This window comes from Aulonocara sp. 'chitande type north' Nkhata Bay, linkage group LG17 (assembly GCF_057382095.1).
Source record: "Aulonocara sp. 'chitande type north' Nkhata Bay isolate Kocher_YH1m ecotype deep benthic linkage group LG17, A_spYH_male_GT1.1, whole genome shotgun sequence".
Taxonomy (NCBI): Eukaryota; Metazoa; Chordata; class Actinopteri; order Cichliformes; family Cichlidae; genus Aulonocara; species Aulonocara sp. 'chitande type north' Nkhata Bay.
The window spans coordinates 16643931-16670791 of NC_141360.1; the positions used below are offsets into that span (position 1 = coordinate 16643931).

Genomic DNA, 26861 nt, shown 5'->3' on the forward strand with positions numbered 1-26861 from the left:
GGGTTAACAGATCTAATTTATTAGTGTGAGCTCGTTTAACTTATGTTCACTACTAACTCCCATGACTAGTTTTTTTTTTTTCCTTTTACAGGCAATCAAATGTTAACAAAATTACTTTTGGGTATAGTGACCCTTTAGGATAGAGTACCTATATGTAGAGGAGGGGTCCAGGCCTCATCCAACACCCAGAAAACTCTCTGAAGTAGAAAAACAAACAAAAAAACTCCATCTACAGTATAAGAATTACTATAAAGAATCAAAATGAACAGTTTCTGCATCGGTGAGAAAAGGAAAATAGCAGCAGTTCCTCCTCTCAATGCCATCCTAATGCAATATAATACAAATGCATGTTCAAACAACATGTTCTCACTCCCACAGCGCAACATTTTACGCTAGGTGACAAATCGCCTGTATATTATGCTTCCGGGCACCCAACACGTCCCTATATACGAGATCGGAAGAATTAGGAAACCGTTTGGAATGAATCTACACATGTACGTTCGTTTTACTTAAATTGCTTTGGAAAACACTAACGTCATTAAAGTGCTGGTTAAGCTTAGGGATAAGCTTAGGGTTAAAGCTGAAATACATGTCCGGAAAGTGTATTACCCCAGGAGCGTCATTCTACTGGATTCCTTCCATAACATAAGATGGCGCATAGCATAAGAATGTGGAAGGTCACCTTTCGCGTTCCTCAGGATCCCCTCGGGACTTGACAAATCATCATTATATTACACCTCGGGAGTGAGAACAGGCTGTCGAATCACAATTAAAAACCAAATGCACCTACATTTGGTCACATAAGTCATAAGTCAAAACTCAAATCTACTGTATTATAGATTCAGCCTGTATCAGTATCTTTGTATTCAGTAGTAATCCATCCATCTCAGGAATTATTCCATGTCTGCAAGCCTATGCTGGTTTCAGGTACCCGTTACAGCTTTCTGTGAGATTTCTTGCAGACATTGAAATATACTTAAAAGGTTCATGACTCCAGCAAATCCAACCGTCTTCTTAATGAAGCCATTTCTTTTACTAATGACTCTTCTGTTTGCTGATGGAAAGACAAGCTCAGGCCATTTTTGATTTGTGTGTTTATTAAAGGTGACACACAAAAGCACAAATGTGTTTCTGTTGTCAGACTCGGTAGAAACTGATGACACTGCAATGAAATATGTGAACAGGTGCAGTGCAGTAGGTGTTGTGCGTTACACCACTTACACTTGTTGCATGTTAACAAGAATATGAAACCCAAAGGATCTCACCTAAGTCTATAATCTGGATTATCCTATAAGTAAAACAACCATTATGAACGGAATAATCTTTAATTGTGTGCAAAGGAATTCACTTACTAGCTCAAAAACAACAACAACAAACAAACAAACAAACATCAGGGAACACTACAACCCAAAAGGAATGTAGACAACAGTCACTGCAATGCAGTATAGGCAGGTGCCCAGTTTCTTACCTGAACAATATCTTGGTATGTGAACTATGAGTATGTGCAGGGGAGTGTTGCAGGATTTCAACTGCAAGTCCTAGTTTCACAGGAGAGACCTGCTCTTCCACTTCCACTTCATGTCACAGGATAATCATGGACTAGATTATTCATTCAGTTTCATGCAGATGCTTCCAAGTTAATGCAACTGTTCAGAAATGTCCTCTCTTGAAATTCTTTGAATATTTTCTGAGTCTGTTTCTGCAGCAACAAGTAAACTCAAAAGAAAAAGACTAAAAATGAGACATCCTGAGCCAGAGTAAAAACTTTTCCTGCAGTCTTTTATGGCAAAAGTCTGTTTTATAAGTGAGGCAACATGAAAATAGTTTTGTGGCTCGCCAAAATAAACTGAAGGGCCCCTGTATGGTACAAACTTCACATTACCAGACCAGAAAGCTGTCCATAGTCTGACTGCACAGAAGCAAGTGTTTGGTAGTGAGCAGTTTTATATAAATAAAAGAAAAAGTATTTTACAAAATATATGTTTTAACAATCATGATGTATATATTTTTCAGTAATATTGCAAATACAGCATCAAAGAAAAAGTACTATTTTGATATACTTGTACACTTCCGTTCCTGTTGGGAATCCAAGTTTTCTCTATTTTCCTTCTTTAGGAATGCCTTTTTGAAAGCAACCCTTTGATTAAGATCATTTTTGATGACATTTCGGCAAACAGAAGATGTATCGACTGAAGGGCCAAATACATCTTTAAGGTCTTATGACTTTTCCTGTTACTTAAAGATGTGGGTTAAGATACTATTCAACTGCTATAGATATGTTTTAGGCCTTCCACTTGTTATTTTGTGAGGCATCGATAGGACGAGGCATAAAAACATTTATACAGTTTCTGTACCAGCGACTGAATACATGTAAATTCCAATGACAATGCAACACATGCTGTAACTTTACAGATGTGCTTTATTCTGTTTGGCACATAAAGCATTCCATCCTCAAAAGATTCAGTGAAAACTTGTCTTTTTTTTAAAAACATGGTATCTGATGAGCAATCAGGGAAATCTACTGGTCATCTCTAGATTTGTACTCAGTATACACTCACAGCCAGGTTATCTGTATGGCGTCCTAAGTGGAAAAAAACTGAATGGTGCATCCCTAGATGTATGATTTTTTACATGTTTTTAAAATGGTTTTTAGAACCTTGAACATGACCTCTGAGACGATTACTGGGATTGTTATTATGATGACATGACAGTGTATAAGAGGAGAATGCCAGAAAGAAGGTCTTTCAGAGGTAAAGTTGGAGAGAGGTTCATTTAGATACCAGGTTTACGGTTTACCGTCTAGTGGAAAAATCCCAAAGTTCTTCCAGGACAACAAATGTTGAAACATTAACATGTCGGCTCATGTCATGCATGCTTTTACATGCATTCATGTAAACATGTAAACCCACATGAGCAAATGGACAAGCATCAAGTTTGTAGTTACAGCACATGGCTTTTACCAAGTCAGACTTCAGTAAACAGGTTTAAGAAACAAGTATAGTTAATAGTAAATACTGGGAGCATTGTGCTAAGAGGAATAACACTAAATTGAAGTCCAGTGTCTGCACTGAAGGTTTGGCAAGTCAGGAAATACCTGAAACAGTAACTCGCTGAAAGGCAGAAAAAAAACAATGGCCCATAGAGACAAAGGCAGAGTGAGTGGAGAGGAAGACGGCACGAGCGCATGCGTGTGGGTGTCTTTGACAGAAATACAAGTATTGTGAGAACACACACAGAGAAATGAAAATACGCCACAGCAACACAGTGCAGTACGTCAACTTGTACTGTACATTTCACCGCTGCATGTAGAGCTGTCAGAAGTATCAGGCTATAATGGCTGAAATGTACAACTGTATGAATATAATTCATGAGCATAACTGGTTTGCTCATTGCCTGTTTTTGTAGAACAATGGAAAATATAAAAGCATTTGCATGTTTACAAAAGCTAATTAACTTAAATAAATTAATGACAGAAAATACTTCATTGGTCATTTGTAAGAAATAATAGTCTCCTTGGGAGCCACATTAATAATATTTTAATGTGCAGCAGAGAAGCTTTGGAATCCCTGTGGTTTAAGAATTATTTGAGAAACGTAGTCGTTCAGGTGCTGTCAGATAAAGTTACCAATAAAATTAAACATGGCAGCAACAGTTAGTGCCAACCATTCCACCCATAGCTGAAAGGTTTTGCTGCACTAAGAAATGCCACTCTCATTAGAGATGTTCTCTCTATCAGGCTTACATAACCTGAGAAATTGCTACAGATGGCTGACACTCATCATAAGCTCTTCTTGAACAACTGCATTTCAGCAAGTTTCATGGCTTGTAGAGCCAGTTTAACAGTTGCATGCCATCGTGCCTTGATTACATAAGTAAAAAATAAAGGTCTTTTGTCCACAGTCCTTATGTTTACACTCACAACAGCCTTAAACAGACTTCCCTTGCAACTTCATCGACAAAATATTAACTTCTGTCTGTGCTTCAACTTCCCTGATTGAAAAGTAATATATAAATATACACTGTCGCTGTTTATTATTACTATTATTAAGTATCACACATAAACTTGTGGAAAGAATAAACAAGTAGTTTATGAATGAAGGTCATTTAACAAGCTTGTTGGTGTTATCAGATAACCATCAGCTAACAAGCTTGTGTTGACCTCCAGCTCCAAAACCACAGCATCTGCTAAAGTTGAGACGTCAGAATGTGGAGCTCAGAATCACCTGTGCCATCGCCATCTTTCATGTACAGGCCACAGTGCTCATTTGAGATTTAAATGAGCAGAAGCAGCACCAATGCAAACTCTATACACATCTTCATCAGTAGATGCAGGGTGGATTCATGTTGAGGATCCTCACTCATGACTAATGTTGAGTAAGTAACCAAGAGACAGTTTTTATAGTGAAAGACGTCCCACCCTCGAAATCTAAAGAGTACAACCCAAAGAAGGCTTCGACCTACACCCGTTTCCACGCCTTGGCTCGTGTGATTAAGTAGAGGATCAATAGGAGGACCATTGTCGCTCTTGGAGGGAAACTCCCACAGGGCTTAAATCTGGGACTCTCCACCATTTGACTCTAGAACTGAAGAAGCTTCTTGGATGAGACGTGAAACGTCTTCAAGGAACTTAAGGAAGCCCAGATGCTTTTTTCTTTCCAAGCTCCTTAGACTTTGTGCTTTTAGTTTTTATTCACTTGATGATCAGAGGCTGTGTATCAACCAGCATATAATGTCAAATCATATATAGTGTTCCAAGGTCATTTGGTGGAAACAATCCAAACTATGAAAACAGTAGTTAGTTGTTGGTCAGTTGTTCGGAGTAAACAACAGGTGGGTTTCCAGCTGAGAGCCTGAGCAGCAGCAGTTTCCTCTCTTTGTACAGAGCAGTGCATTCAGATCCAAAGGGTGGAAAAGTCCCACAGTTTCTCTCAGCTCTCTGAATATCTGAGGGATTGTGTAATGGCAGCTGGAGGCAGAGTGACACAGCATGAAGGATGGCAGGCTTACAGCAAAAACAGACTCTCCACAACACTACAGCAATGAAAGCCCCCTTAACTGCCACAATAAACTTTTATTACAGCTAATATAAAGTCCCGAATTATTTGTTACATATATGATTATTCGCCAACATTTGGCCAAATGACATATTTTGCTGATTAAGTAAATACCGACACTTCAGAAAACACAAATTAAAGCATATCTTAATAACCTCCTAAGTAAGTGTGGGGAACTGCTGAAAACTGCTTGACCATTACTTACAAGTGAATACAAAATGTTGCAGTTACCTTAGTCTGTAACCTTCACACCAGCAACACGTGTTCAAGCCAAAAGAAGTAGATTTAAGAGGATAAAGGGAAATCTTTGACATTTAGACCACATGCATATAATCACCAACTAAAAAGAGGGAGAGTGTGTAAATGAAATATCTAAAAACATCTTTTAAAGTTTACTTAGGAATTAAGAGGGGAGAGTTTGTTTTCTTTAACAATGGCTCATTTTCTCTCTCAGATTTATGAGTTCATTCAAACACACATACAGACATATCAGCTTTTGTGCTCTCAGACACAGCAACACAGCCTCTCCTCTGGTGTAGTTCATATACAGGCAGTTTGATCATCACTGAGGACTACGTTTTTCAAGTTTAGGTTTGTTGCTGAGGAAGGAACAACAACAACACACACACACATACACAGCTACAGTATATGGACAAAAATATTGGGCCACCTACACATTACACCTCCAGGAGCTGCTTGGCAATAAAAACCCACACCATGAACCTACCGGTGCATGTGCCTCAGCACTCGACAGTCCTGCTCTGTAACATTACGTGGTCAGCGACTTCGTGAAAGAGTTGCTGTGGTTCCTAATTGCTTCCATTAGGCAGTAATACCACTTACAGTGGCCCGTGAAATGTCTGGTTGGGTATTACAGTACCGTGCTCTAATTTAGTGAGCTCTTCAGAATGATCCACTCTTTCAGAAACGCTAGGCAGGCTGCATGTCTACGTGCTCGATTGTATACATTTGTGGCAATGGGTCTGAAAACACCTGAATTCAAAGATTAACAGGTGCAACCCACTTTATGTGTCAGAATGTGCAGAGAGCCTTGAAAATTAGCAGCTATTTCACTGAAATATATCTCATCTGTTAAAGTGCAAAGATTGATAAATTCAACTATATTTATAATCAGCATGAAAAACTGAAAAAGCTGATAACTGTCATAATGAAAAGACACAAAAGCAGCCTGATATCAGACAGAACTGTCAAGTAAATATCCCTGCATGTAGGGCTGGGCGATATGGCCTAAAATCCATATCGCGATATAATTTGAAGAACGTGCGGTAACGATATATATCACGATATATAAGCTCAGTTTTTGGCTTTCCCCATATTTCAAAAGTGCTTCATCTCTCTTGCTGTGACTGACGCCCGGCATAATTTGCAGATGATAATGGTTGTAGCCGCTGCAATGCTTTCGACCAAAACAGGCACAGCTTGATGACATCATCAACATGCGCTATCGCGATAGAGCGGTATAGTCAAAATCTCTATCGTTGGCCAAATTTATATCGTTTCTATCGTTTATATCGCCCACCCCTACCTGCATGTCTCCTGACACAGCAGCAGTAATGTTAGATGTGAAAAGTTGATCATTTTTTGAAAGCAATGCCAGCAATCAGAATGCAGGAAGCAAAGTTTCTGATGCTCCAAGTTTCTTGCAGACCCTCTGCCCTAAGCTCAAGTGAAGCATATGGTAGCCTATGACAATGTTAACCCTGAAATCTTTTACTATAGAGAGAATTACAGGTAAATTTACATCTAAGCACTGTAATGCTTGGAAATATTAACACTTGCAGTGTATTATGAAGTCCACAAAACTACCCCTCAGACTCCTAGTAGATGCAGTTTTCAGTTTTTAGTAGGTCCCTAATTAAATAAAGGCTTAAGTTCAATGACTTTTCCCCAAAATGAGGTCTGGAGAGATTTTCTTCCATGCTGGTTACAATTACTATGCACAAATTTACGCACCAATGTGATTGCATCAGAGAGCTGCAGACTATGCTTGTACATGAACGTAAGTAGGCGAGATATTTGATGTAATGGAATTTTCCTATACATTTGTATTCAGGATTTTTCAAGAGATTTGTCTCTGCCTTATAGTATAATGGCTCAAAGTATTGGATGAAGCCTAGCAGACTCCTGGGACAACTGTGAATCAATGCAGGGCCTAGATGACCTATAATTTTTGCCTCTGCATTTGCTTGTTTTTTCAGCTTTAGAGGTTGTATCTTGGTCAACTGTCAGAAAACACAAATTCAAAGAGAATCAATTTTGTAAACACAAGACTAGGAAAAGCAGCATATCGTTAAAAATAACAGGTTGCAAGAGTGTGGAACGTGGCACAACTTTTCTTCAAAACAGATTCATCTGCAGCTGATCAACTCATATTTTCAAGTCTGATTAACACTACAAAAAAAATAAATAACGAAAGATTGCTTCGCCCCCCCCCAAAAATAAACATAAAACTGAATTCATTTCAATGCTAAACATTTGATATTTCTAAGGCCACTGTAATAATTTAAGCTTAATAACCTGGAGAATAATGACACCAAACCAAACTGGAACTGAATGACAACACACCATGAATCAAACATTCAAGCCCCCTTTATCCTGTGTGAATCTGGGGTATGTGGGATGTAAGGTCTGGGGTTTTTCTGAGGGGCGGGTGGGGGGTGGTATCCCATATTCCTTCTCTACTCCCCTTTTTATAACTCCAATGTGTTAACATGCAGCACCAAGCAACACAGCCCTCTGCTAACAGTTTAACAACAAGAAGACATCGCTTTGGAGAATGATATAGTCAGAGTTAGAAATATGTTCAGACACAGTCAGAAAAAGGTCAAATTACATCAGTCAGAAAAACTGCTAGTGAGTGTCAAGGGACGGAGCTCCATCAAAACTGGACCTTTGTCAGCTTATGAATCATACACTATGTACTGCAGTAGGATCACTTCATCTAACCCAACCTTGGAAACTACTCACCAAATTGCCACGCTCCACCCTGTACACACATTTCACAGCTACATAACGATAGACAAGAATGCTCTGGCCATGAGAAATAGATCTAGAGTGTCACTGATCTTGACTGTTTTAAGCCTCCCCTCAGTAGCAGCCAGGAAAATCTGACAAGGCAAACGTGAAAGCACACGCTTCACCCCGAGACTGAGTGTACAAACAGCTTGTACAGACCATAAGCATAAACTCCAGAAGATAGAAAGTTCCCAGGGGATGTCATTAAATGAAGGTCTGAACACTGGCTTCCTAACATACAGAGCATTTCCACTCTGATATTATTAAGAACGGCAACAAAAATAAACACAGACTGCCCCAGTTGAACCCATTTTACAGCTGAGTACTGCAAACTGGTATCAGGTCCAAAATCAGTCCAAATTTTGTCACAGCATGGTGTCTTCTGGTATGCCTGTTAATCAGGAAATAGAGTGGGGCTGATTTAATAGCCGACTCCCCACATTGCATGTTGAAGTGGGAAAGAAAAGTCCAACTTGCCCTGAGTGTATTCATTTAAGTGTGTGTGAGACAAGGCACTTACTCATGGAATAAAGGGCTGTATGAATGTGTGTGTGACTAAGCGAACAAAGCTATTCTAAAAAGCACTCTGAAACTGCTCAGTTGGCTTTGAAAAGCACTATAAGTACCAGTCCCTCTGAAATAAACCATATTTGTGGTTAAAAAAACTTGAATTATGAAGCTCAGATTCGCTTTAATAAAAAAAAAAAAAAAAAAAAAAAAAAAAAACCTCCCTACAGCAGCCTGTATGATGAAGAAAGCATGAGAGAAGATGCTGCATGAAGGATTGCCTTCAAATCAGATTTCACTATTTACGCAACACACATCACCACATGTGCACCTGTCTGCTGTGCACGCATACACACAATAAAAGACAGGTAACATTAGTCCACACCCCTGGACACGCCCAAAAGAAAGAGAGAAAAAAGAAAGAAAGTTCGATCTCTCTGATTTTCCTTTTTCCTAGCAGTACTGGAAATACTGGAGTGACCTCCATGAGCCCCCCAGACTAACCAGGCGGAAGTGATAAATGCATGAACTAATGTTTTTGCCATGAAAAATACATGTAAAGTGTCCCCCGCCCCCCCTCCAGAGAGCTTATTGGGAGAGGGACAAAATGCCTGGTTAAAGATAACCAGGCATAACCAGACGGACAGCTTTGCGAGTAGCCTGATACTCGGCTCTCTGGAAAATCGACGGGAACTGTTTCCCACTCTAACTTCACGTAAAAAAAAGCTCAAACTGGCATTACAATTCAAATTAAAATCGCGCTTCTTATATTTATGCGCAAACTAACAGCTTCAAGCGCCTCGACTCCAAAACACAGTGATGTGAAACGTCGCTCTAAACCCGACAGAAACAGCCCACTCTCTTCATCGGTGCTCAATGAAACGCGCTGAGGAGTGCGCTGCGCCCTCGTTGCGTCGCTCACCCAACGCATACCAAAATTTCAACCTCAAACTTTCTCGGTTATTTAATTTTTTTTTTACCTTTAATGTACTTGGATTTGTTTTCATCCAACAGGCTGGACGCGGAACCCCCCATGATGCTTCTGACAGGAGACGATCCGCAGGTAGTGTTCTGCACTCAGGTACTTACACCGTCACATCAGCTAGCAGGGCGTGCTCTCCTCCTCCTCCTGCCAGTGTGTCATTCAGTGACGCTCCGCCACTTAGGCCAGCCCCAATAGCGCCTGTGGTCTCCCTAATCATCCACCGTGACTTGTTGAATCACAGCTGTAAAAAGCTCTATTCAGTTCGGTTCATCAAACGACTAATAATGAATAAACAAATAATATTAATGTAACTGACCCTTTGGATTCAGGAGTGCTCTATCTAGACAAGGAGACAAGAGGGTAGAATGTAAAATATTTACTTCAAACATCAAACTTAGAAAGGGACAATCTTGTGATAGATTTATAAAAATACTAGAATTTTACCAACCCAAACTGTGCTGTCCCGGAGCTTGCGCAAACAGAATTGTGATGTGAATGCAATGTGGTGCCGAACACGTATTGCTTTTGCAAGAACAGCTATATAACATCTTTTTGTTTTTTATTTATTTATGGATTTTCTATTTCAGTTATTACATGTGCTATTAATCTCAGGCTCTCTTCCACAGCGTGTCTTTTATCCTGTATTCCTTCTCTCACCCTAACCGATCGCAGCAGATGGCCGCCTTTCCCTGAGCCTGGTTCTGCTGGAGGTTTCTTCCTGTTAAAAGGGAGTTTTTCCCTCCCACTGTCGCCAAAGTGCTTGCTCATAGGGGGTCATATGATTGTTGGGTTTTTCCTCTGTATGTATTATTGTAGGGTCTACCTTATAATATAAAGTGCCTTGAGGCGACTGTTGTTGTGATTTGGCGCTGTACAAATAAAATTGAATTGAATAAGCTTCGGTGGAAGCACAACCATCTTGGTTGATCAAAGAAACAAATAAATCACTCACATAAGCAATGCTAGTCTCGAGTGATTGAAAAGCAGGCAATTGAACTTGACATTTGACTTCTCATCCAAGATGCTTTTCACACACAGTAGCTAGGAAGAAACTACCCACAGAGACCGAAACCCTTTTCTGTATGACACTGTAAACCGGATTTTAAATGTTGAAAAGGTTGACATTTTAACGCTGAAATCTGCAGCGACTTACGGTAGTTACTTTTGGAGCCATGCATGGGAGGAATTGCAGTTTCTTAGTACTTCCATGGCTCTCGAGTTTGCGGTTACCGTTTTGCTGGTGACTAACAGACAAGCCCAATATTAGCATGTCCAGTGGAAAGAGCCAACGCAAACAAACTTATCCACAGAGCAACAGATTTGGAAAACGAAGTCTTTTAATGTGTTTTTCTTTTCCCTGAATGCACTAAGGTTGTTTTCATCACTTTTTAGGCTGATAATATTTTCAGTGTCACTGTTCTATGGCTAAACGGGCTGGTTCTTATTCAGCGACTTTTTACTCTGAGCACTCAAAGCACTTTATACAACGTGCCTCATTCACACAAGCACTTTTTTCCTATGCTCTTTCTATGGAAGTGTTTTCTGTCTAACATTCACACACTACCTGGGTTAGTATATTGCCCAAGAATATTTGTCATGCAGACTTGAGCAGACGGGCATCAAACCACCAACCTTCTGATTAGTATGTGACCTGGTCTACCTTCTGAGCTACAGACCACACAAATATCTAATGTATATCTCATGCCTATTACAGGTTACATTTTAAATATAGTAGTTCTTAGGTGTCTCTCTGCATATGTCACTGCTTAGTATTGACTCTGACCCTTCATTGTACATTTTGGGTAACATGTGCGCCTGTTCCACACTGGACAAAAAAAACCCAGAACAGTTTAAAGAATGAAATTAGAGCCCAGTAAAGAATTACTAAGACAGCAAGAAACGAGATTTTTATGATGCTTTTATAAAACAAGGGAAACAAAAAGGTAATAAAGAGATTTTCAGCAGAAATAAATAGAGATAAAATGAGCCATCTGTAACACTTGAATTTGTGTACAAATAGAAAAATATCTTTCCTTGGTTTATGTTTGATTAAGGTTTATTCAGAAAAACCACATGTTTTGACTGAAACTGACTGAGAATTTAGTTCAGGCGTAAAGAAGCAAAGAAATAAAGTTTCACTTCAGGTGTGGAGTAGTGAAGCCTTTTATTTGCTCACACTGTTTTCTCCATGCTCACGCTGGTCTGAGTGGCGCTAGCGTTGGTGCATGTAGGAACGCTGTACTTGGCGAGGACAGATTTAAACTGCAGCAGCGTGGCGTCGGTTCGAACCCCCGTTGGATCAAAGTGAGTCCGACTCACTCTGAAGCCAGCTTCTGTCAGGTACTGAAGGAACTTGTTCAACCTGTGCACAGAACAAAGTATTTACAGCGAGGTGCACTCTGATCCTGACTAGTGTTTGGCCTGTTTTTGTACTTTGGTCATTAGTTTCCTATTTGTTGCAAAGTCACCAAAATGTGAAAATACCTGAATTCTTGAGAGAGTTTGGTAAAGGTCACTCACTTGGGCATATTCATGCCACGAATGCTGTGGCGATGGATGCTGTAGTAGAATGGTGGGTGATCCAGAGCGGCATCAGACTTGAGCTTTTTCACAAAGTTCCCAGATTCATCTGCAATCTTCCTCTTTCCTACGGGAAAATTCAAAATTATACCTCAACAGAAAACTGGAAATGAAGAAGTCAAAAATCATTTTTATGTAACATCATATATGTTATACTGAATACTGAATATGTCTGAAATAATGCAGTAAAGGAAATTTTTAGGACAAAACTACAATAGTTTTTTTAATAGACGATGCCTGTAAAAAGTGTTAAAATTAAGACCAAGTAGTTAATTTATTCATCATGAATCTCTTTAATGCAGGAAAGGCTTGCACTGCCCTCTAGAGGACACATGCATGCTTAGAGTATGGCCGTCTGTGTACACAGTCTTTACTCCTTTCCCTTGTCTGCTGCAGGTTTTCACTCAGTTGTCCATGTGTGTGAAAATATTTCACACCAAGTAGGAGGCCTGAGTGAATAATGGAGGCTTAGAAAACTTTGACTCACCAGACTGATCAGCAGCACCCGACTCCTCTCCAGTGTTTAAGGTCTTAATGACAACGCCGCACTCCACTGCAGAAGAACAGAAGATCCTTTTAAGATTCAACCATGTCAACATCAGACCCATGTTACAGATGATAGATTGGTACCTTGGTTGGTGAGAGCAGACGGTCCGTGGACTAAAGACTTGAGGGTGTTGCACTCAGACTCATAGATCAGGGTTTTGACAAGCGGCTGGATATCATCCATGCTGTGCTTCACAGCTGCAGAAAGCATCCTTCTCAGAAAGCCTGTGTTAAATAGAGGACCAGACCTGCACATGCACACATACACAAACAGCTTGGTAAGTATTTGGACAATGACACTTTAACTCTTTGCTTGTGTACACAACTTCATAGGATTTTAAATGAAAGTCTTTAACAAAAGTATTAACTTTGTAGCACCATTTACATTTTGTATTACCATCTGTGTGTATTATTGTAGGATCTACCTTACAAATAAACACTTTGAGGGAGCTGTTGTTGTGATATCAGCGATTTTTCATAAACAGCCCCCCACTTTCAGAGGCTCAAACGTAATTGGACTGACTAACAAAGTTTTAAATATAAGGAATGTAAAATGTAAACAAAGCATCCTTCAAACTAAAGAAGAGAGGAAGACGGAATTGGCAGCTCGCACATCTGAAAAGACGTGCAAGCGCAGTTTGGAAAAACATACAGGTTTTCGAGCAGCACATTCTCCCATCCAGATGATATCTTTTTCAGGGAATACCTTGCATATTTAGACTTTAGATGGGTTATTTAGTCTAATTAAGGAAGGCATTAGAGGAATAGAGAACTAGGGCCAGGATGAGCCACACAGTTTTAAAATAGTTCTTGATTGTTGGTTCTTGTGGTGATATCATGCTTTTATCTCTTTCTGGACTCTTTACAAGCTTGTTTTTATCATTAAATTATGCACCCAGTTTTTGTGGGTGTTAGATGCATCCTTCAATAACAAAAATGGTTTAAAGAATCAGGATTTTGGTAAAGCATTTCTTTCACTGGCCATTAAATAATTTAATTGCCACAAAAATGTTTTAAATTAAATGTTAGCACAAGGATAAGTGGAGGAGAATGGATGTTAACAGCAAACTATTACAGCTACATGAGAACGCAGCAGTCTGTGACTGGTGTTGCTATGTGCAGTTTACCATAGAGGTCCCAGCTGCACTGCTGTTTTTCCAGGCAGACTTCCATGACAGTTGCAGGGTAATGTGTCTGAAACAAACAGGCATTAGAACACGATGATGAGGTAACTTCAGCATCTTATTAAAATTAAAATTATTTGCTACAGCTCACCAAATATGTGACAGATTCTTAAATTGCTTTAATGCTTCAATGCTTTAATGCTTCATGACGAGGCTCCGGTCCATTCGCACCAGAACCTCTCGCCATAAGAACAGTTTCTTCCCCTCTGCTGTTGGACACATGAACAATAACCATATGACTGTACCCGCCACTAACACATGACCCTACGCTGTGTCACTGCATCATTCTATGTTTGGCACTGATCACCACCTGCACTCATGTATATATCTTTCAACGTAGCACTCTTAATTCTTATTCTCATGTATATATCTCATGTATATCTCATGCACATATCTTTCCACGTAGCACTTTTAATTTTTATCCCTACTTTTTTTTTTTTCCATGTCTATTTAAGTGCTATTTATGACAGCATGTTTGCACTGAAGCACCGCAGCAATTTCCTAATGTTGTAAACCTGCTCAACATTTGGCAATAAACCCCATTCTGATTCTGATTCTGATTCTGATTTAAAAGCTTGTAAATAATCCTCTACAGTATATGATTTTCAGCCACTCACCATCCACCATGTTTCCCTGTTTGAGGAACACTCTCTCCTCACACCACTGGCAGTGCATCAGTTTTCGTAACTTCTTGGCTGACTCATCAGCTTGCACAGGACCTCTGAGGACTCTCACGACCACCAGCACAAAATGCTCTAATGCCACCGCTAGCAGCACCTCAATGCCCTTGTTGCAGCGTGCTGCCGCTCTGCAGCAGATGGAAGTTAATCAGTATAAAAAGCTGATTTAATTCTGCATCACATCCCACATTAAAATAAAAACAGCCTACCGGGCGACAGTCGCCACGACCATTCGTGCTGCCAACTCCTTGTAGTATTCGGTACGTACAATGTGGCAGCCATAGTGACGCAGGGTGACGTTGGGTGACTTGGCATAAAGGGAGCTCGTGTCTGTGGATGTCACAGAGATGATGCCCAGGTTTCGGACGTTTCTGAAGGCAGCATCCAAGTAGTTCACTGCCGTACCGAATGGATCTAGGTGACTGAAACATTCATGAAATAGAAAGTAGAAATTTTTTAATGACATTCTGACAGAATTGGGACCTCCCATAAACCCATAACACAGACTGTATTTAGATTCATAACATGAAAACCCTACAAAGATGAAGCTATAGTCAAAGATTATATTGAAATAGGGTCATAACCACTTTGAAAGGGAACCTGTTGTTTTGAAACTGGACAAGATGAGAAATAAATGTTTCCAATTCAACTAAGAAACTAAGAGACACTTAAAACTTATGTAGTTGTTCATCACAAGTTAGACTCAACCTGAACGATCGCATTTTGACTAACTGGATCAAAATAAATGTCATGTTAAATGAAACTTGAAACTAGGGATTGAGTCTATAAACACTTCAGTTACAGTAACTGAGTAACTGAGGTTAACTTTTATGACTCAGCGTTACTAACTTGCCATGTAAAAGATACCCTGCACACTTACATGTAGTCAAAAGGTCGCAGGTGCATGATGACATTAGCATCCATTTTGACGACCTCAACAGTAGCAATGGGCACTCCTTCGACCTCATCGCTGGGCCCGTCAGACCCCCGGGGAACTCGCATGCCTCCGTCCACTCGGATGTTGTTTAGCTTGCAGTTCTCTTTGATCATTTTGACACATGTCTCACTGATATCTGTTATAGTAACTCTCACAGCATTAAGAAGATGCTTCGCCCACTGGAGGCCCATGATGCCTGAAAGGTGGCAAAGAAGAAATGTTGTGGAATTTCATTGCTGATTAGCTAATACTGCTGAGACATGATGTAAATTTACTTTCTGTGTCACTGCAAAGAACAAACAGCCTTCCAGCCTCTTAATAACTGATTTGAACTAAACTAAGCTTAATGAATAGAATTTTTATAGGAAAAATAAACAAGATTATGCTAAAACTTCTGTTATTTTATTGTTTGTTTGTTTTTTAAGGTTTTGGTTTGAACTCCTGACTAAAATGAAACTCTTCCGTGGAGTTCTGTACATTTCATACTCACCTGTGGCTCCAAAAGCATCCAGACACTCAACAGGGTTTCTCTCCTCGGCCAAAACAGCCAGCGAACAAAACACCAGCTGCCTGAAACAAAACCCCACAAATTCCACTTTAATTTCTCAACATCAGAGACATACTGGACATATTTTAACAAGAGCTCATCTCCACCTGTTGGGCTTCATCTTGCGATTGAAGTAGGTGTCACTCTTCTGCGGAGTGGTGTGGTTTGGGAGGAGCTGAACATTTGTTCCGAGTTCTTTCATGATTTCGTAGGCTTGACCTGACGGACCTGTTTGCACAATAAAGCAGACGGAGAGATCAGTTCTTTATCACTAATACCTTGTGATTTTGCAGAACAAAAACAGGACCTTTAACAGCTGTGTTGCATTTAAAACCCTGAAATTAAGCTGCAGACAGCTAAAATAAATAACAGACAATTTACATTCAAAAACAATTTGGAAAATTGACTCAATAAATAACTTTATAAGCCATTGGTCCCTGTGATGGCCAAACCCATGGCCAAAGTCGGTAACTCTTGTGTATTTTCATTTCTTTATTTAAACACAATAACACGCGTTGGTTTCCAATAAGTTTGTTGATTGGTTTGGATACATTTGTTCTATTTGTAAGCGCACACATTTAGTTTACTTATGCATTCATACCAGTTCATTTTGATTTTTGACTAACCATTTGTTTCTTTACTTCTTACTTGCTATGATCCAAAACCTGAGTTCATTTGTGTTTCTTTGACATTTTTTATGAGCTCAACATTTATGACTTTTGTAAATATAATTTTTGGGGGTTAAATAAATGAAAACCCTATTTTTCTAATAATTCCTGTGACGACTCCTGCTTTTTTTCAACTCGGTCCATCACAGTCCCCACCACAGTTTGTCCAGTTTTGTAGCCAATCATAGGCCCAGCTGTCTTAAACAGTCTATTCAGTTGGCAGTTGTGATGCTGCTTCCCCAACAGACCACAGCAAAGTACACGGTGCTCACCACAACTGATAGAAAATCTCCAGCAATGTTCAGAGTGTGGATACCTAGGAACTCATATTCCTCTACCACATCAACATTCTACGCCAAGACAGACAAAAGCTGTGTAGCAATCGCTGCTTCTCTGATCTTATTCACACTGCGAGTTGGACAAAGTCTGATGTGTTCAAAGAGTAATGCTCAAGTAGTCAGCAATCCATGAGACGGTGGACATGTTTACTGAGATTTTCTTTCTTGGAGTGGGAGCAGGATTGCACTGGAGAAATCAAAGATGAAACTTTTACTATCTAGACCGAAGTAAGCTCTCTGCAGCATCGAGATGATTGTGCCAATATAGAATTATATTTGTGTCACAAATCACAAACAATCATAATCTGAGACATTAGTTGTGTTTATTTTTGAATGGTACTCCTGGTCCATCTCTGATTGTTTCTAAAATGTTAAAATTGTGTCCATTTCACTCATGCTACAACGAACAGCCATTTTTTTTCCAACACCTCCCCCCAGATGTTTGATTGGATGGAGATCTTGGAAATCTCAAGGCCAAGACACAATCTTCATGTTGCTGAGATCTTTATTGAAGCATTTTTTGTGATATGGCAGGAGACATGGTTTTGCTGAGAGAGGCCACAGTCACCAGAGAACATGGTTATGATGCAGGGCCTGCCTCTGATAGATCACCGTCTTCCCAAAGTGCATTCTGCTTTGTTCTCTTATTTATTATTATTATACTCTTATTTAATTTATCTCTTTATTTTCAAATAGCTGTACAGCACTTTGTCTGAAAGCGCTTTATAAATAAAGTTATTATTATTATTATTATTATTACTACTACAAGTAAACATGACAGCTCATGGTCAACTTCTTCAAGTGGCCCTGGGTCCAGACCTGCCATAAAACACCTTTCATTTGGGAGATTTTCTGGAAGTCATAATATAAACTTCACTTCACCTCTGAGGGAACTTTTATGATTTTTATCAATACTGCAACTGTAAACGTCAGCTTAGCTCAGTGTTTCTTACTTGGCTCTTCAAACAGGACATCTGAGGTCCCGGAGTAGCTAGCCTCAGTCTCCCCTTTGTTTACGTGGCGTTTCAAGTGGCTAATCATGTCCGTCTTCCTGGCAATGGTAACAGAGCACACTACGCAGTGGTAGTGAGCGACGTGTCTCCCAGATGCCTACAGGGAAAGAATACAAACAACAAAGTGATAAAATATAAGCCCAGATCATTCTCTCACAAGAAAAAGGAATATGCAATATGCTGATAATATGAATTTAATGTTGCTGTAGTGTCCTGTATTGCCACATTCCGTATTTTCCGCACCATGAGGCGCACTTAACCCTTGTCCTCCTGATTTCCATACACCTGTGGTCCTCAGGGGTCAAAAACGACCCGATGTCATTTGAGTGTTTTTTCAAGTACAAGGAAAATTGTCAATCAATTCAGTGTTCACCTTAGTTTTACTTAAGATTAACATATTAACACAAAATTTACCTTTCATTTTGCAATTTAGGGCCACCAGACCTTGTTTACATAAAGTATTTGTATTTATTTATATTTGTATCTGTTTTTGAGCGAAAATAAAATGAAACAATAAAATATTTAAATGTTTAGATTATTTTGACTATCTGACTAACCACAGAGTGCTGTATGTTAAACTTTAGTGAGAATGTTTTTTTGAATCATTAAAATTTTTAAATGGCAGCACATAATCACACCTGTGGTCCTCAGGGGTCAAAAATGACCCCATATGGTTTGAAGTGGATTTTTCACCCACTCGCTAGCTTCCACCTAAACATGATATAGCCATGTTCTGACTGAGAGATTTCTGAAAGTATTAAAAGGTACAGCTCTGCCATCACTTCCAACATAAATGAAGACAGAAAACTAAACAGCAGTGACGTTTGTAGGGTTACTGAAGTTGGACTAGCTGGTATATATTGATTTGCTACATGATTGCTAGCGACACATCTATGTTAGCATAACATAAACAGTGAAGCTGGAGGATGATCGCTAACTTTTTTCCACTCAATAAAAGTTAACGTGAGGGTTCCTGATGGTTAGGGACAAATGCAATCGCATGGCAGGATGCTGTAAACGGACCAAAGTTCAGTCAGGAGAACAACTGAGATAATCCATCCATAATACGAGGTTAGTCATTAATATACTGCAACAACATGGGAATAGAGCAGCTGCCAGAGAATTCAACATTAATGAATCAATGGTACAGAAGTGGAGGAAGCAAGAAGAATGAGTTTAATAAAGTTTGACTTATCTGACTGTTTTGTTTCGCTTAATGCGCCTTATGTATGAAAACAGACCCATTCATCAACAGTGTCGATGAATCAAAAACAGATACAAATATAAACCCGCCTTATGGTCTGAAAAATAGGGTACATAACCCAAAATTACTGTTTGTTATAGTATCATATCAGCCCAACAGAGCAGTTTGCTCTCAGCTCCTAGTTTGGATTTGGAAGCCAGACATCCTCTCTACTTTTACGATTAGGCTTCAAACTTTCCTTTTTGATAAAGCATATAGTTAGGGCTGGATCAGGTGACCCCGAATCTTCCCTTAGCTGTGCTGCAACAGGCGAAGGCTGCTGGGGGATCCCCATGATGAGTATTTCTTCTTTCACTCACCTTTTTTGCTCACTGTGTGGTTATACACCACTCTGCATTTAATTATTATTCATCTCTGGCTCTCTTCCACAGAGTGTCTTTTGTCCTGTCCCCTCTCCCATTAGCGCCAACCGGTAGCAGCAGCTGGCCGCCCCTCCCTGAGTCTAGGTCTGCTGGAGGTTTCTTGCTGTTAAAACTTTTCCTTTTAAAAAAGTTTAAAAGTTTTTCCTTCTCACTATCACCAAGAGTTTGGTGGTCATTTGATTGTTGGGGTTTTCAACAACCACTGTATGAATAAAATTTCATTGAACTAAATACGTTAAGCATAAGGAAGGAGGCCGAGGACTAGTGAGCGTCAGAACCACTATTGAAGATGAAACAGCAAAAATCTGTAAGTACAACAAGAAGATGCCCACAATTGCTCATGTGCTTAATGAGGACCTCAGGCAGCAGAAAGAGCAGCAAGAACAGGAGTCCCCTGCATCGCATGCATCACCAGCAGATAGAAAATGTGTCTCATAGAACAAAAATCCTACCAACGCCTGGACAAAGCTTTGCTGACACACAGCACAGAGGCAGACGGCAATGTGCAATCTACTCTTACACACTGTAACGTTAAAGATCCATTTATTTTTTTCATTTCAGCACTTTAGCCGTGCACACTCAGGAAGTCTTAAAACTTGTTAATTGTTACCTGTATTTATGTTTATCTTATTAGCATTTTATTGTTTACAAAAACCTAAATGATGTGTGTATGTGTTTTGTGTCTCACATGATCTCCGCTGAGGCTGGGCTTAACATTTCTGCAGGGCAGGTGACAGATGCACATCCTGTAGCCTGTTCAAAGAAACAGTTTTCACATTTTGATACAGAAGAAGATCCCTGGAGTACAAACAGTGACCACACCCTTATCCAGGACAAATTTAAACACAAAATATGATCCAGCATCAGTCACACAGAAGAAACAACTCCTTGCTGCTGCAGATTTGAGTTGAAACCAGATGACTGCTGGTTATTGTTGTATGTGTGTCGATTTGTATTGTTCCTACCTTCAAACTCTGCATACACTTTCCAATGGAGGTTCTGCAGGTGTCGGCGGAGTTTGTGGCTGTAACAGGCCTTAAATTTCTCCTCAGGACACAGAGGACACGATTTCCGCCCAGCTTTTGAGCGAAAAAGGCAAAAATCAGCACAACACTAATCAACTGCTTTATTGATTAAAATAAATTGGTTGGTGTGTGACCTATTACATAACTGTACTTCAAATGTAAAAAATAAAATAAAATACAGGACTGAATCAATATTTGCTTTGTCCATAAATGTCTGAATGGTAAAAGCTGATACATCCTGATACAACGTCTGAAACTGTGAAAATTTTCAATCATGTAAAATCTGACACATCTGATCACATTTGACAGGACTCAAAAAAATTACTGAAGTAATTATTAGAGTATCAATAATTACTGATTCATTGTCAACTAACCTCTTAAACACATACTAATTTCAACCTTGTGCATTTACTATCAGTGTGCTTTGATGTGTAATTTAACCTCAAACCAATACTATCGGCTGATATTAACTATTTGCAAGCCCTATTAGTATCAATATTTAATATGGCCAATAAATGAACATTTTAAAATTAAACACCCTTCAACCATGTGTTGCTGTTTTTCCCAGGAAATGCCACTCTGTATATTCCCAGTTGGCAACACACGATGAGCTAACACCAGCAGAATTGAGCAAAGTGTAAATGATTAAATAAATAGCTCCACATAACTAATGTTAGGGAAATCTGTTTGTATATCATGTGTCTGAAAGAAAAAGAAACACAGCTAACATATCACAATATTGGATTTTTGAAATGACCAAATATCAGTATAACTCTAAAAATCCTCTATCGGTCGGGATCTAGAAGTAATGGTATTTGTTACTTGCTGTTTTGTTTGTCTCTCCTGTAGTTTGTGTTTTGTCCCATCTTTACTGGTCTCCCTATATTCTTATTTTTTTCATTTTACCCTCTGACCAGGATGTGCCTGAGCCTGGTTCTGCGAGAGGTCTCTTCCTGTTATAAGAGAATGTTTCCTTCCCACTTTCCCCAGGTACTTGTTTACAAGGGATCATGAGATCATTGAGGTGCACTCTACAGAAGTGTTTTTGCCTTTTTAAACTAAACAAGAATTGTTGCACATTTGTACAGCTGTTTGTATTTTCAGTTCAATATCTGTCAATTTAAATGCCTATCGTTGTCCCTTAAAGTTCACTAAAATGTATCACCCTGCACTATAAAAACAAAGAGTGATTAACAAGTATGAAATGGATTCCTTAAGAAATGATTGTCAAATACACACTGAAGGTGAGGGATTGTTATTGTGTCATTTAGCTACTTTATTGGTATTAGCTAAATAATTACATAATCAATAAGCTAACATACAGATGAGGACAATGAAAAGCTGTTCTTTTTTAAAACGATAATATTTCATAATACTCCCACCACAGTGTTTCTATTTGACGACAGTATTCTCTGAGTGTCAGCATTCTCTATAACCAAAGAGTCTAGAGCTCTTTCATCTCATCTGACCAAAGGACATATCCGTATAATCTGTCTCTAGGTTATCCTTAACATACTTCAGGCTGGCTTGAAGGCATCTCTTCTGCAGAAGTAAAGTTTTTCCCGACCTGCAACATAATGGTCCCTTCCTGTGCATAGTTGTTGTGAGTCTCCTCACTATAGTTCCCGGCTTGGCTATTATTGGTTATTCACTAGTGTCTTGGTAGTTTTACTGCAGTCTTTATACACATCTGTCACTATTCATTTTTTTATTTTTCACTTGCCTGTTCTTTACTGTGTGCCTCTCTTTGAATTTCTTCATTACTTTTCCCTCCAGTTCTTGACACTTGGAATATCTGTGATAACTTTGTATATCCATCGTTTTTTATTATTGTTTTTTCTTAAAGTATTTACTGTGTACTATAATAATAATTAATTCTAAGGAAAACTTTCTAAGGAAGTTTTGTAAGGAAAACTACTATGTTTAGAAATGCTATGTTGAAAATCTCACGGGGGGAGGGGGGGGGGGTATCAATTTTGTTCTAATATGTAATTGTTCAATAACAAATCAACAAGTCTTTAAATCTGCCCGTCTGTCACTGACTGTCTAATAAAAACTAAAGAAATGAATTTACCACCACTGAGGTCAACCAGCATCTCAAGGCCCTCCAGTTTAGTTTGAATGGAGAGGTGTCTCTCTATTTGGAGAAAAACAGAACACTTGTTATATTATTACAAAGACCAGTTAAAGTTTAGTCATTATTGCTACCTGATTCAATTCTGATGAGCACAGGAATGCAGCTGTTATGCAAATCCTAACAAAAATCGAGTTGTATTTAATTACCAGCGGTTGTGATGGAGGGTTTGGCATCATCATCTGTGGCACTTTCACTCTTCAGTGTCTCCTCAGCAACAAATGGTCCATCGCCCCCATCCCCACCTTCAGAAATGAAGAGAGAGAAAAGAAAAATACTTCCTTAACTATTTTAAAGGAGTTCAATGGCTCAAAGTTTTAATTATTATTATTATTATTATTATCATCATCATCATTGGTAGTAGTAGTAGTATTATTATATTTACCTCTATGACCAACTTCTCCAAAACTAGACAACTAATACCAAATTAATCACTACAGGTCAGAGGAAAATGATGGAAATTCGATTTTATGATTTTATTTCAATAAAAATAAAAAATATTTGACATCGTTTCACAAAACCTGAGAACAATAAAGTTAAGGAGTTGCCACTGAAGTTTACTCCCCACTTAAATTTGAATGCACTTAAAGAAAAAAAAACAGCTCATTAAAAGAACATTTGGATTTTTCTCTACCACACACAACTGTTAAGTATGTCAGGCATAAGCATTTCAGATAAATGTCAGCAGAATACACTTTTTAAAAAAGTTACTAACAGACTTCTTTGAAGAGAAAGAAAAGCTTAACTTAAAAACAACATTAACAAGAACAAGAATAACATCACATCATGTTTCCAGACAGAGTTTCTTTATGTTTTACCCATTTGTGCTTCATCTGGCTTTATCTGTGGTTCTGATGCACGTTTAAGGAACAAGTGATCAACACGAGGCCCTCGCTAATCCTCTCAGACACTTGGGTTAGGCCTTTGTGAATCTTGAAACCCTTCTCCAATGTTATCCTTTTTCCAGGTATAAATGTAGGTATACAGTTTGTCCTTCAAGTGTTGTTGTTCCATCCACTGCCAAGCTTATCATTTTAGTCATTTCCATTTTTGTTTCATGGTTTAATGCCATGTGGTCCACAATTAAGTCTTCTTGCACTTCTTGTAGCCATAAATGGGTGGATCCAAACCACTATGTAGCGACTTGTCAAGACCCAAATACAGAGAACTGCAATAATGCAATCTAGAGGTGATGACGGCATGAATACGTTTTTCAATGTGTTTTGGGGGACGACAGGATTTTGCTTTGGTAATTTCATGTAATGGCGAAAACTAGTCAACTGCTTGTATAATTTAAAATAAATATTTAGAAACATTAAAGATTTCTAACAGTAGAAGAACAATAAGAAGGAAGTGGGCAAAGTGAACTCATCCATAGGGGTATTATTCTGAAGCCTTGTTTTCATTAAGGGTAAGAACATTTTGTGTTTACTGATCTTTGGCATCTTGTAGGCAGTTATATAGTAAAACTTAATTTGTTACAGAGTCAGCAAAAACAAGTCACTCACTATGTGCTCACAGCACAACAAAGACAGTGTTATTGTGGGGCTCAGTGTGAGGACTGAGCGAAATTTCAGGACAGAGCCGATGTTTTGGCACTGCAATAACAACTTGAGCCATCCACTTGAAGTGCAGATGACTCACTCGCCTGATAACGTAACTGGTTTAAATATTCTCCTCCTGAAAGTGAAACTCCATATTTCAGCCACAAAATTCCTCCTGTTCACAACTTTCAATCACAAAACTAACACTGGGACTCTTTAAAGCCATGAGCTTTTCAACTTCAAAAGGCAGCTTAGACATTTGTAAATATGGCCCTAAAAGTTCCTCTATCTTTAAAATTCCAACCTTTGGAACAAAGGGATATTTGTCCACAGGCTGACCTCATTTATATGACTTCCATAAATCACTGATATGAGAACACGTGTTGGCAAATGTGCATCTTGTAGTCCATCTTCTGCCCATTGTAGTTTTAATCCATCTGTCCTTAACAATGTGACACCCAGCATTACATTTTTAAGGACAATAGTGTAAGGTCATTATAATTAACAACACAAGGCTCTTGTCTTTACCCAAGTTCTTAGCAATTCTCCTAGCCACCTTTCCTTTCCTTGAAAAGAGTTACAGTCGAAATGTGGAGATTACTCTTGTTGTTTCAGGACAAACTGCCACAATTGCGATACCCTCTGAGGGTCGAGGGTAAAGCAGCTGTAATCTAATCATCTTTTTGATGTTTTCCAAAAAAAACAAAATTTTGACTTTTATCTCAAAATAGAATTACAAGTCTGAAAATAGTCTGAAATAATATTTTTTTCTTAATATGACCCTAACACTCCTTCGTAAAATGCTGCCCTGCTTTTTTTTGTTAAATGTGAAACAGTGAATCTCAGGAAGCCAACATCTATCAGGTTAATATTTGACCAAATGACGAATGCTTACACTGGCAACATTAAAGCAAAGTTTTTCTGTCTTTAAGCATTTTTATCCAATAAAAGGTAGAAATAATGGAATTCTTTATCGTTACTGGAGTTATAGCAGAAACTGTTTTTATTGAAGGTTAAACTAAACTGTGGATGAATGCATCTGGACTCTTTGCTATCTGGGTCCATCAGTAAACTGTGTCTGATCAGTCTCTCTGCATTTCATCTTCACTTTCTCTCTCTTGCATTTTGACCTTTCAGGTTTCAGCTGAATCATTAGATCTAAAATCAAACGTAGAATTAGGATTCAAATTCATCTAATGAAAGTTCAAGCTGGCTAAATGATGAGTATGGATATTAAATTAAAATGATACATTTTGGATCTAACTCAGGATGAACTTACTCAGAGTTAGTTGACTGAACTTACTCTGATCAGCTGTTCTGGAGCAACCCGGAGTTGCCGATCATAAAGTTGACCAACTCATATTTTATTTTTAAGCTAAGGTTTGCTGGACATGCTTCCTAGAATAGGGCCCTGAATTTGGGTCCACAGATGAAATGTTCACAAACATCACCAATGAAAACCAAAACCAGTTAAGCTGGAACACCGGTTAAAATAAATGAACAGTTTAAGCGGTATGAAGTGAGCGGCTCTGCGGTCCTGTAGTGCAGCTCCGTGATGAGACCAGGTTAACTGAAAACGCAACTCAAACCACATTAAAATCAGCAGATCTTCAAAGCCAGCTGCGCTATCTCATGCAACAGGAAGCGATAGCGGAGTACTATTACCGCCTCCCTTTTTGTCGTTGATGTTGTTGACTATTAGGTCCTATGGCGGAGCTCCATGCTGAGGCCCTCGTTTAGTTCCGCAGTTATAAACTCAAACTCCCGTTAAATAGGCTGCGTAGCATTAATAATGCCTGTAGTATGATTTATGCTGCATTGTATGTTTGCAAATTTAGCGACCAAACATGCAGGCGCTACAGTTTACCCACGTTTGTTATCGACGTCCTCCTGGTGTAGCTGAGCAGCGTCCGCCTCTTTAAGCTCCGCCATTACGAACTACAGCAGCACACACAGGAAATGTTCTATTCTACGTTCTTTACGTAGGGCGCGTTGTTTTAAACGCAATTTGACATTTTACGGAAGCGCATCGCATTCACGACAGAAGCGTGATTAATACACATTTTATAATCTAAAATGAGTTACTGTTGCAAATAAAATAATACCACACTCAGAATACCTGACAACGTGCTGAGGATAACCAGATACCTTCAGTGTCAAATTATGCAAGTAGCCTATAGAAAGTGAAGAAGAACTCTTACTGGTTCATTTCAATGATGTTGACAAAAAGAATTACAAGATCAGAATATTTGTAATTATGACATACCTAATTATAAGATAATGTCTCCAAACAGGTTTTCCGTTTTTGTTGCAATATTTTGTCATGGAATTTTATTATTAAACTGACTGTTAAAAAATGAAATGATTAATGTAATGGCTAAAGGAATGAACCACCCATTCATATGGCAAACCAGTTTTGAGACAATTCCTAATTTTCCTAAGCAAACATGTGATAAG

The 26861-nt window shown here is 38.9% G+C and overlaps 2 protein-coding genes across 2 annotated transcripts in view; both read right to left on the minus strand.

Moving 5' to 3' along the window:
- The window catches only part of LOC147309836 (protein Niban 1-like), a 29735-nt gene extending 19993 nt beyond the window's left edge, over window positions 1-9742 (minus strand). The window contains exon 1 of the mRNA XM_086269556.1: window positions 9578-9742. Coding sequence (XP_086125682.1) covers window positions 9578-9632 — 55 coding nt within the window. The 5' untranslated portion in view covers window positions 9633-9742. The remainder of the gene's footprint in view (window positions 1-9577) is intronic.
- Window positions 9743-11483: 1741 nt separating this feature from the next.
- On the minus strand, window positions 11484-26352 carry trmt1l (tRNA methyltransferase 1-like). The gene is made up of 16 exons (XM_086269777.1): window positions 26276-26352; window positions 23010-23105; window positions 22801-22863; window positions 20667-20780; window positions 20390-20454; window positions 18016-18172; window positions 16164-16284; window positions 16000-16079; window positions 15453-15705; window positions 14782-14994; window positions 14510-14700; window positions 13836-13902; window positions 12793-12956; window positions 12650-12715; window positions 12103-12229; window positions 11484-11944 (listed from the first exon to the last, which is right to left on the minus strand). The coding sequence occupies exons 1-16, from the start codon at window positions 26334-26336 to the stop codon at window positions 11755-11757; spliced, it is 2028 nt and encodes a 675-aa protein (XP_086125903.1). The 5' UTR covers window positions 26337-26352; the 3' UTR covers window positions 11484-11754.
- Between the last annotated feature and the right edge of the window lie 509 nt (window positions 26353-26861).